Here is an 11,428-nt window from a genome sequence, read left to right on the forward strand (position 1 = left end):
CTTTTAACATTCACCAGTGTTCTGTGCTTATCTTTTACTGTATGTTATAACTGCATATTGTTGCTCTATTGATATGAGTTAACAGTTATCAACGCAAAAGTTGTCCCCAGTGTGTGCAGGAGTCTGTGCACATGCTCTTTTCCCTTTATTTTTATCCAGTTTAATGCTTTATTTTCCTATAAACACTGTATTGTTAACATTGTGAACTTGAGTACATTGCAGTGTTACCTGTTTTTTTACTAAAAACAATAAAAAAAAATGAAATGAAAATCTCATTTAAGTAATCTCATTAAATCTCATTTAAGTAATCATTTACTAGACATTGAGTTTTATTCATTGAGAATTCATTGAGAATTTAATAGACATTGCTTAAATATAACATTTAATTCTACTTACTCATTTGTTTAACTGAAGTTATTTTATAAAACATATGCTCAAAAACATTAGTAATGTGAACTAATGAATTTCAGTAAGGACTACTAATGTAAACTTGATTTGTCTATCGCATGACTTGAGATTCTATGTTCAAACAACTTAACTTGTTTAGTTTTATCCTGTGTTAAAACTAAAATGGTTTAGTGCAACGTGGTTCCTCGCAAATTTCTAGAAAAGTCAACTAATTAGGGTTAAGAGTGTACCAAAGGCAAAATTTGAACTATTCTAACAAAATAATCATGATAAGGTCATGATGCAAAAATGAGAACCCCCCAATGATTGTATTATTAAAAGCATACAATTTATTTGTAATTAACAGGAATTCAACACGCAGGTGGACACAGAATAATTGACAATTAGGAATGGTATTTAAGAGACAAAATCCACTCCAATATATACAGTTATGCTGACAAAAATGGCAGCACATGGAAAAGAAATGTCACAAGACCTGAGAAAGAAAATTATTTCTTTGCACAAAAAAGGTCAAGGCTATAAGAAAATGATTAAAGCATTACTTATAAGCTTGAATACAGTCACAAAATTAATACAAAGATTTAAAAACGATGGGCATGCGGGAAACTCCCTGAGATGTCCAGGCCGTCCCTGCAAGTTAACACCTCGTCAAAAGCGTTTTGTGATGAGAAAAGTTAAATAAAATCGCCGTGTTGACAAGTTCTGCACAGTTGGCTAAATCATTTGAAAGCTAAACTGGGGTGAGTGTTTCCCATGACACCATACGATGTATACTGTACTGCAGAGGAGTGGCATGCATGGCTGGTATCCACGAAGGAAGCCACTGCTGAAGCCCATGCACAAAAAAGCCTGTGTAGAATTTGCCAGGGCTTATGTTGTCAAAAGCAAAGAATATGGGGACTCTATACTTTGGAGTGATGAGACAAAGATTAATGTTTTTTGGCTCTGATGGGTGCCAAACTGTATGGTGTCACAAGCGTGAGGTGTACAGTGAAAAATGCATGGTATCAACAGTAAAACATGGAGGTGGCAGTGTTCTGGTGTGGGGTTGCATGAGTGCTGCAGGTGTCAGGACATTGCATTTCATAGATGGCATCATGAATTTACAGACATACTGTGAAATACTGAAAGAGACGCTAGTGCCCTATTTCACTGGGCAACCTTTCAACATGATAATGGCCCAAAACATACATCTAAGACCACTGGTTCATTTCTCAGGAGGGACAGGGTAAAAGTGATTCAGTGGCCAAGCATGTCACCAGATCTCAACCCAGTAGAACACTTGTGGGGCATTCTGAAAAGACAAGCTGAACATCATAGTCCATCTAGCATCCATGATCTGATAGTGTTCATACATCAAGAATGAAAAAAAGATAGAATGCTGTATGTTGTCAACTTGTTCATTTAATGTCTACAAGAATTCATGCTGTTCTTAAAAATCAAGGAGCCCATACTAAATATTAGATTTAGTTCAGTCTGTTGTACAATGTAATCATTTTTACAACACCTCATTTGAATTAAATGTATTATTTTAAAGATGTTAGGTGTGCACACCCTTATGTTAATAAAAATGAAATGTATAATAAAACTGTTTTTTGAAAAATACAGCAAATTGCTCTCATATTCTATGAGAATTTGATAAAAATCCTAATTTTGGGGTGTACTCATTTATGTATATATATATTAAATGAAAATATTTGCCAACAAAAAACATCACATGAGAATGATTGATTTTGAGTTCCAGTGTTCATAATCGAAATGAACAGAATGAAATTCAGTGGACCATTTTTAATTCAGTAATATGAGATAATTGCTCAGGGGTCTGAATACTTTTGCAAGGCACTGTATATTGTGAAAAAATTCACTTACAAGCCAGTTTTGTAAATAATTCTATACTAGTGTAATGATGCGTCGTGAGACGGAGGATCCATTTGCACGCTTTAATAAGAAACTAGTGGTACAACAGGCTTAGGTCAGTGTCGGCAAACACAACAACGTAGGTGAGGCAGAAATCAGAATCAGTAACACAGGCAGAAGGTCAGGGCAGGTGGCAAACAAACGTAAATCAGAGCAAAACAGAACAATGTTAGAAACCAGGAAGACACAGGAAATAAACGCTCAGACCGATAGCAGAGGCAAATCGAGACTTCACACTGGAGTCAAGTTCAAGTTTTATAGGAAATGGGTAATTGGCAGCAGGTGGCGGTGTAATTAGCCCCTCTGGTGATGTTCGGGGACCGAGGCAGGTGCTTCAGCCAAGACAACTAGACATTATCATCAATTGTAATAACAGACCCTGTTTAAATAACAAAATTGTGTTATTTTACTTCCCTCTGAATGATCTATCTGATTAAAATTAATGCACTAAATTCAATAAATTTCATAAATTCACATACAAGTTGATTTAAACTGTACAAATCAAATATTACACTTTTTTGCAGGAATGTTTATTTAATCCACTTCATCTTGAGGACCTCCATGTTAACAGTCGTTCTGTTTCACGCTATTAACCACCAGGGATAGTGAATAACACCTGGGTAATCTCTTGTGTGTGAAAGCTGAAACCTTTTGACATAGTACTTACTGTAAACTACTTTATCTGGTATGATGTAGAGGAACCAGACTCAAAAGGAAACCCATCCTAATTTTCCAACACTTGTGTGATTATAAATTATTATAAACACCAGAGAGTCTGAATTACCATAAACAGTGGAGTGTGAGATTATGAATAATGTTTTTTCTACAATCATATACAGTCAATTTGGAATTGTGTAATAACTTAAATTGCTATGAAACTTGAGCCAATGGCTGTTTGAATGTTACCCTACTGGTGCTTAGAACTGAGCTCTCAGGGCCACAACCGTAACCCAAGGTTCTATGATCTGTCCCGTGGGTTGGGCCCTTAATGGCACCAATTCTCCACTCCACTCACATCGGATAAACCTCTCAGGGCCCAGCAGTGAAGAGCAAGAGAACACTAGTTGGGATTTGATAAGCAGGTTCCAGACCATTGTGACATATGTGTTGGGTTCTAGTAAGAACCAGAACACTGTCATCATATGACTTTGCATACCCAGGTGTTAAACACTGACCCTGGAGGTTTCTCTGGTGTTAATAAGATCACAGGATGGTCCTATGCAATAGTTCTGTGAAAAAAACAGATTTAATGTAGTAAGATGATCAGGGAGAAGCTTAAATTTTGACTATTAAAACACTGTGTACTATAGCAGTCATGACATAGTGAGAAGACAAACTTTAGTAACTCATCATAGATTAGAGTCCATTCAGCTTGTTCTGCATCTCCAGGGTATTAGGAGCCTCGCGCTCTCTATCTCTCTCCTGAAACACAGTCATTGTGCTGTTCATATCTGAGTGAACAGTAATGACACATTACTTCATATACGTATTATTCCACCCACCTCTGTTATCTCTTCACAATTCCTGCGTGGCTCAGAAAGCTCTTCCTCCAGCTGCTGCACTAAACATCATAGTGAGTTCACCTGGGACATCAGCTCAGACTTTTCGTCATCCAGCTGTGCACTGGACTCCATCGCCGGCTCATGTTTCTCCTCAGTTTCAGCCAAAGATGCCTGAAATTTTAACACCCAAAGCATGTTGGCACACTGTCAGACACAAGAGTTCACATCAGTGGTGATGATTATATGAGTAGAAAAACTTACACTCGGTGGCTCATCGTTATGTTGTAGAGTTTCCTTCATTTGATTGTACTGTGACTTCAGGATGCTGTAAGCCTGCCGCTCTTGCTCGTACTTCTAAAGCACACCCATATACATATACTGATTGCTATATTGTAACACTGTAGTGATTTTTGCAATAACAGTAGTAGAAAATTATTTATGAGAGGAAAAGCTTACTATAAGTGACTCATTGCGCTCATCACGGGTCCTCAAACCATTTCTAACTAAACTGCTTAACACCAATATTGTCTCACTTACCTGCTTTATGGCACCACACATCATGGCTGAATCAGAGAGCTTCTCCTCCAGCTGCTGCACTGTGCCTTCCAGTTTGTGCACCTGGTACATCAGGTCCAACTTCTCGTTCTCCAGCTGAACGTTGGACTCCATCGCCTGGTTGTATTTCTCCACAGCTTTTGCCAGAGAGACCTGGAAGTTCAACAAATGAAGTTTTTGGCTTTATGTTCTTCAACACACACAAATGGATTGAATTAACACTCTTCAGAACAGCCTGGAATGTTTTGTATGGTGGCCAAGAAGTGAAAAACAAAATAAAAAAATCTGGAAACAAAATAACAAACCAGAAACCACGACATTTCAGACAAACTGGAAAATGTAGGTATAGTTTGCCAATGGAAGTCTTACTGCTGATTGGATGATACATCTGTCACTCAAGATATACAGGAAGTACAGCAGGCTGCAGCAGTAGAAAGTCGAAATGTGTAAAAATGTATTGTCCTTACTGTGGATTATAATATGTCAAATTTCTGCAGTCCATGTGGAAAAAAATCTGGAGATTTCTGAAGGAACGGTTAAACTAGCCGCACTTATATTGTACGAGCATCCGCGATCTCCTTCACCACAGCTAAAGAAATACAAAAAATATGGTATACAAGTAATAACTAACAAAAGGATTCACACAATATAAAGGCTAAACTATTTTATAATCCTTCTCATTTTAATAATGGGGAAAATAAAGTTTTTGAGATATAAAATTAAACATCCAGAAAAAAAGATAAATTCATGTTACTGTAGAATAACAATATTTCTCTTCAAAGTCACCATATCTGGCAATAAAGTTGTGCCAGGAGAAAATATTAAATCCATTATAAAATGGATATTTCAAAATGTTAATCAAACCATCTCAGATCATTTCATAGTCACCTACTCAATGCTCACGGTAAAGATCATTCAATTTGTGAAGTAATTGTTTATTAAATTCATAGACAATGCAGTCAACACATATTAATCCTTTGTTAAATATGCTCACAATAAAAACTAATGTTACTCCAGTAAAATGTCTCCCAGCTTAGAGATGTTGGATCTCACTTGGCATCAACTCAGAATATACTAGTTCAGCATGCTTTGTTCTGCGTGATGAGTCCAGTGTTAAATGCATTGCATCAGTTGAACCTTTTTCTTATTGTAGGTCTGTAATAACTGCAGGATTATTGTTAGTCAATCTATAAATAAGCCACAGGATGTCTCGATAAACCTTCAATGCTTGATATAACGAAACAAAATGGCTTTAGTGTATCCACATGCCACAGACAGTTTGGTCCCATGGAGTTATAATGTTGAACAAATCTATGACGTGTCTCTGCGCTGTTCCTTATGGATTAAGTTCTTGCAGCAAAACAGCATAATGTCATCAGGTTTAACACACAACTTGTTTCTGCAGAAGTTCTAACCACATTGTCTGGTAACAGAACAACTGTCCTGGTCCGAGCAGCTCTGCTCTTATAGCATTCCTTACATCATTTAATCTGGGATAGTTTTTGTCTCTTTTAGAGATCACAAACTAATCTTTGTGCCATGAGATGATATCAGCATATTAAGAATCACGGCATATGAATGCTCTTCCTTTTCTTGCTTGACAATGGGATTGTTATTTTCTTAGATTTAACATGAATGCAGAACTCCACACATGCACTTGAAATAAAGTTATACACAATTTCCTACTGCCTATATAGTTTAAGTGACAGATGTATCGTCCAATCAGCAGTAATTCTTCCAATCGCAAAGTATTCCTACCTTTTCCGGTTTGTCTGAAATGTTGTTGTGGTTTCTGAATTGTCATTTTGTTTTTCACTTCTTGGCCACCTTGTAGTCCGTCACTTGTGGACTAAAGACACACACACACACACACAGACAGACACACACACACACACACTTCTATAATGTGTGAAATAATACCGTATGAGATTTCTCTTGGTCAGATAGAGTTTCCTTCATCTGATCACACTGAGACTGCATGATGCTGTAAGCCTCCCGCTCTTGCTCACACTCCTAAAACACAACATTGACCACTTAATGTTTATATCGACAATAAACCTCATATGCTGTGATCTATTTAAGTCTTTTTTTAAGTTTTAAGTTTTTTTTTTGCATTTTTGTTACAACAATGTGTGAGATCATTTCATAATGTTACTTCTAATAAAAAGGAACACAATGAAAGGATTTTAACGCAAGGATTTTCTAACTTACTCTCAGTGCCGCATTACACGTTCTCTTGGTCGCAGAGAGCTCTTTCTTTAAGTTCTGCACCAAGTCTTGCAGTCTGACCACAGTGAAATGCAGGGTACTGTTCTCATTCTCCAGCTTAGTATTGGTCTTCATCACCTCACTGTACTTCGTCTCAGATTCACACAGAGAGACCTGGACGTTTAACAAAGTTATTTACTACTACACACATTCAGACAGACACACACTTCACAATAACAGCTGTGCTTGTGAGAGAAGAAAAACAAACCCTAATTGATTCTTTTTCCTGCTCTAAAGTCTCCTCCTTGGATTTGGTCATAGTTTGAATGCTCTTTGCAATGGAACACTCCTAAAACACATCCAGAGAGCAAAAGAGGTTAAAATCTTTTCTACTTAAAGTTCACATCTACAGGATCATAAACAGGAAACAGAGTATCATGAATTTTGTCCAAGTATGTAGTGTACTCTGGAAGTATTAAAGAGGTATTAGATCAGATTTACATCTTTCATTTCCAGATCTTTACATCTAGATGGGTTACAAAAAAAATGGTGGCAGACCAGACGATTTGGAGCTGAGCAAAAGGATAGGAACAGACTGTTTTTAAGGTGATTAAAGTAAATGACACTTTATATTTGACCTCATGAACGTTGCTTAAATTAATTGTATCAGCAGCATCAGGAAATGAACACAATAATTCTGTCTGATCGATTGTCAGATTTACCTTAAACCTTCAAAACAAAGATCTGATCTTGCTGTTACAGTACATTTGGAAGAGCGAGTACACAACCTGCATTGTAACATTATGTAACAGGAACATAACAAGCCCTCGGGTTATTTCTAAAGGAACTGCTTAACAGAAGGGTTTTCTGACTTACCAACAAGGCCTTAGCACACTGCCTGCGTTTTTCAGCCAGCAGTTCACCCAAACCCTCCACTTTGCCTTTCAGATTCTCCACCTGGGACATCAGATCTAACTTCTCTTTCACCAGATGAGCATTGGTCTCCTTTTCCTGCTCATATCTCTTCTCAGCTTCAGCCATTTGTTTCTATACACACAGATTTAGACATGAGAAATCTCATTAATCAGTAAGTAAACAAGAACACACACACACACACACACACACACACACACACAGTAACCTGAGAAGAAAAACCTACCTTTAGTAACTTCTCATTGTGTGTTAAAGTCATCTGATCATACTGTGATATCAGGATATTGTGAGCTCCGAGCTCTTGTTCATTCTCCTAAAACATAGTCATGAAGCAGAATGTCAGCTAATAACAAGTTCATCAGGATATAGAGGTAAAAAACTTGCTTAAGGGGAATGATTTCCAGTGTGCAAGAAAAACACAAGAGTCATCTGGACTGTAGTAACATATAGTAACTTATCAGGCAGCAGGTACATGAAGAGTCCTCACACACACACACACACGGTCACGTATGTTTTAAAGTGTAAATCGTCGCTGTCGGGCGGAAACCTCGTATGTCCAAATTTGGTCAGTTTCATATTTTTTCACATATCGATGCTATTGATCAGTCCCCACGTGGGTCTGTTATTTTTACAAGTTATTAACCAATCTAAAGTCTTGAAAATAGCTTGAGCGCAAATCTCATAACTCCATTGGACACTTCAACTGTCCACCTCTTCCTCACTCCGCGGGAGAGCTTCGAGGCATATATCTCCTCAAGAAGAGTCGCAACGAATCAACACGTCTTCTGAGGTAAATGTCTTCAAAACACTGGGCTCAAAGAAAAAAAAATCTTGACCCCCGCTAGTTCTGGTGCTCGTCTGAGGACAGGAATTTAGCGCAAGACAATCCACTGCAACGCGGACTAAACCCTGTGCACTGCAGATAAGGTACGGCGTTTTTTTAATTTCCTGAAAAGTAACGGTTTTGGAGATACGAGGATTCCACCCGACAACGACGAAATATTTGTTCCTAAATGTCCATGTTTAAGAGTTACTGTATTTACATCTCTGACCCACAACTGACACACATGACTTACCTTTAGTAACTGACTGCACTCACTTAAAGCTTTCCTAAAGTCTGCACAACGTAACTTCTCTTTAACGTGAGCCTCCCGCTCTTGCTCACACTCCTAAAACACAGATTACATGATTCTTATCTACAATGGGTCACTTTCAGCAAACTAGACCAGAAACCAGAAATCATTTTAGACATTTTGTTTAACTACGTGATGTAGCTGATGGTGCAACTTATCATGCAGCGTGAATATCAAGTGTCCTCATATTATTTCTAAAGCTAAATACAAGGATGTTCTCTCTTACCCTCCTTATGTCTTCACATGTCCTGCATGTCTCAGCGAGCTTCTTCTCCATCACCTCCACTGTACCTTGCAGCGTGGTCACCAGGGACATCAGGTCAGAGTTCTTGTTCTCCAGCTCAGCATTGGTCATCACTGTCTTCTCATATTTGCTTTCAGCTTCATCCAGAGAGGCCTGGAAGATTTTCTATTGTTTAATACTTAAACCCAAATCTCTCATGGTTCCATGCTTTACTATATTAGAAGTCCTTTGAATTGTAACATGATTCATAGTTTGAGTGACCGCTTTATGAGGAGTCATAGCTGATTGCATACAGAACTAGGCCTGTGTTTAATTCTGACTCTCTCACATCTCTCTACCATTAAGTCTGGAAAGTCTCGTGTTTTGCATTTGAGCTTCAGGTATTTATGTAAAAGGTTAGTATATATAATTTAAGGTTTACCTCAAATGAACTCTTCTGGGTCACATTTATTTTTCCTTGTAAAGGTCACAAAAGCAGTCATGGCCTCATGACAGATCTTACCTGCATTAACTCTTCATTCTGCTTTAACAACTTCTTTATCACCTCATTTTGTGACATGAGCATACGGTGAACCTCTGGCATTCTCTCACAGTCCTAAAACACAGTCATAGAGCAGAAGACATTTACACTTTAGTGCTAAACGGACCACTTCACCTGAAAAGAAGTAACTTCAGAGTAACTACTGTGAATTTAAAAAAAGACATGGATTTAAGCCTTAAACAAAATATCCAGCATTTAAATGAGCTCTATTAACAAACCAATACCTGAGCCTCTATCTTTAACATAGCCCAGATATAGAGGTAGAAAATGGAGGATTTGCTCATTGTTAAGTAGAACTCAGACTGGCTTATTGGTTTCATAATACACACATCTTACCTTCAGTAAAATGTCCTTCATCTCACTGCACTCAGACTGCAGGATCCTCAGCTGCTGTTTTGCTCCATCACATTCCTAAAACACAGCCATGGACAAAAAGAACAGATAAATGTTCACATCTACAATGTGTTAACTCTATTCACAATAAACACTAGCATCTTAAACTAAACGTTTGTTTATTTTATTAAACTACATATAACCTGTGGAGTAACTCATCATGACCTTATGATCTATTATTTCTAAACGAACTTACTCTTGTTAACTCTTTACACGTTATCCGGGACACAGCGAGCTCTCTGTCCAACTCCTGCACTGAGTCTTGTAGAGTTTCCACATCAGACCTCAGACTGGAGTTCTCGTCTTCCACTTGGCTTATGTACGCCATCGCTTCCTCATATTTCTCCTTAACTGCAGTTAGAGACTCCTGGAAATGTAACAACTGAAGCTGTTTGGCTTTGTTTACTGTTACACACACATTCAGACATGTTCGAGGAGTCGACTCATCAGTCAGAACCACCTGAAAAGGTTTGTGGACAAAAACACATGAGGGGAAAAACATACCCTTAGTGTCATGAGCTTCTCCTTACGCTTTGCCTTCTTCTCGTCAAGTTTGTTCTGCACATATTTACAGATTTTCTGCTCTACTTCATATTTCTGAAACACAGCCATGGTGAAAAAGAAGTTCACATGTTCACAGACAACAGGCCACTTCCTGTATAACAATAATTAAAAACCCCAATCTTGAACCCCAAACTTCTGATCAACAACCCAGAGCTTTAACTGCTTGAGCCACCACTGTTTTTATTTCACTCAGTTAAATAAAGCCTGTGAAGTAACTTGCTAGTTAGCATGAAAGTCAAGCTTCCTCACATTATTACTAAAGGAAGTGTTTAAAGATTTTCTCACTCACCCTCTTTGCCTCAATACACTCTGTGCGTGTCTCACACAGAAGGTGACCCAGCTGCTGCATTGAGCCTTGCAGTGTGTCCACCCTGGACATCAGCTTGGACTTCTCCTTCTCCAGCTGGGCATTCGTCTTCATCGCCTGCTTGTATTTCCTCTCAGCTTCAGGCAGAGAGACCTGGAAATTCAATAACAGAAGCATGTTATTTACATCTACACATTCAGACACTCCAGAGTACAACATGTTGCTCATCAGAACAGTTATAAAAACCTTTTGAGAGGAAAAAGGTTAATACCATTAGTAACTCATCCCGCTGTTTTAATGTCTCTTTATAGTGGGACTGCAGGATGCTGTAAGCCTCCTCTGCTCGCTCACCATCCTACAACACACAGGGGTTTAACAATACAGTCAGATTCCAAGTTGTGCTTCTCATATTTATATTTTCCTCACAGACACAACACAAGCTCATCATATTTCTAGCTACTGAATATGAGCTTCTTTTCTCAATAGCTGTACAGTGAGTTTCTTCTAACACACCTTGTTGTTTCTCTCACACTCTCTGTGTGCCTCACAGAGCAGTTCCTCAAGCTCCCTCACTCGCTCCTCCAGCTTGGAGCTCTCTCTGTCCACCTCAAAGATAAAAAAGTGTCCAGAGATTATCTAAACACGACCTGACAGAAAATCTGTAAAGGTTTTCAGATGCTGATAAACATCCTGACTCGTCTCATTCTGGACATATTTTTCTAT

The 11,428-nt window shown here is 38.2% G+C and overlaps 1 protein-coding gene across 1 annotated transcript; it reads right to left on the reverse strand.

Annotated features, from left to right (window-relative positions):
* Positions 1–3,702: 3,702 nt before the first annotated feature.
* On the reverse strand, positions 3,703–11,103 carry LOC132858862 (leucine-rich repeat flightless-interacting protein 2-like). The gene is made up of 17 exons (XM_060889396.1): positions 10,977–11,103; positions 10,688–10,858; positions 10,339–10,431; positions 10,031–10,201; positions 9,778–9,852; positions 9,403–9,495; positions 8,883–9,053; positions 8,600–8,692; positions 7,750–7,836; positions 7,467–7,637; positions 6,859–6,939; positions 6,594–6,764; positions 6,303–6,395; positions 4,365–4,535; positions 4,089–4,181; positions 3,828–3,998; positions 3,703–3,747 (listed from the first exon to the last, which is right to left on the reverse strand). The coding sequence occupies exons 1-16, from the start codon at positions 10,977–10,979 to the stop codon at positions 3,894–3,896; spliced, it is 1,842 nt and encodes a 613-aa protein (XP_060745379.1). The 5' UTR covers positions 10,980–11,103; the 3' UTR covers positions 3,703–3,747; positions 3,828–3,893.
* Between the last annotated feature and the right edge of the window lie 325 nt (positions 11,104–11,428).

This window comes from Tachysurus vachellii, chromosome 16, assembly GCF_030014155.1.
Source record: "Tachysurus vachellii isolate PV-2020 chromosome 16, HZAU_Pvac_v1, whole genome shotgun sequence".
In the NCBI taxonomy this organism is placed as follows: domain Eukaryota; kingdom Metazoa; phylum Chordata; class Actinopteri; order Siluriformes; family Bagridae; genus Tachysurus; species Tachysurus vachellii.

Bases quoted from the DNA above. Each gene is read 5' to 3' on its own strand.
- LOC132858862 (XM_060889396.1), bottom strand. The intron at 9,853-10,030 runs GTAAGTTCGTTT...GCTGTGTTTTAG, and splicing joins CGTGTAAAGAGTTAACAAGA to GAATGTGATGGAGCAAAACA. The intron at 9,496-9,777 runs GTAAGATGTGTG...ACTGTGTTTTAG, and splicing joins TGAAGGACATTTTACTGAAG to GACTGTGAGAGAATGCCAGA.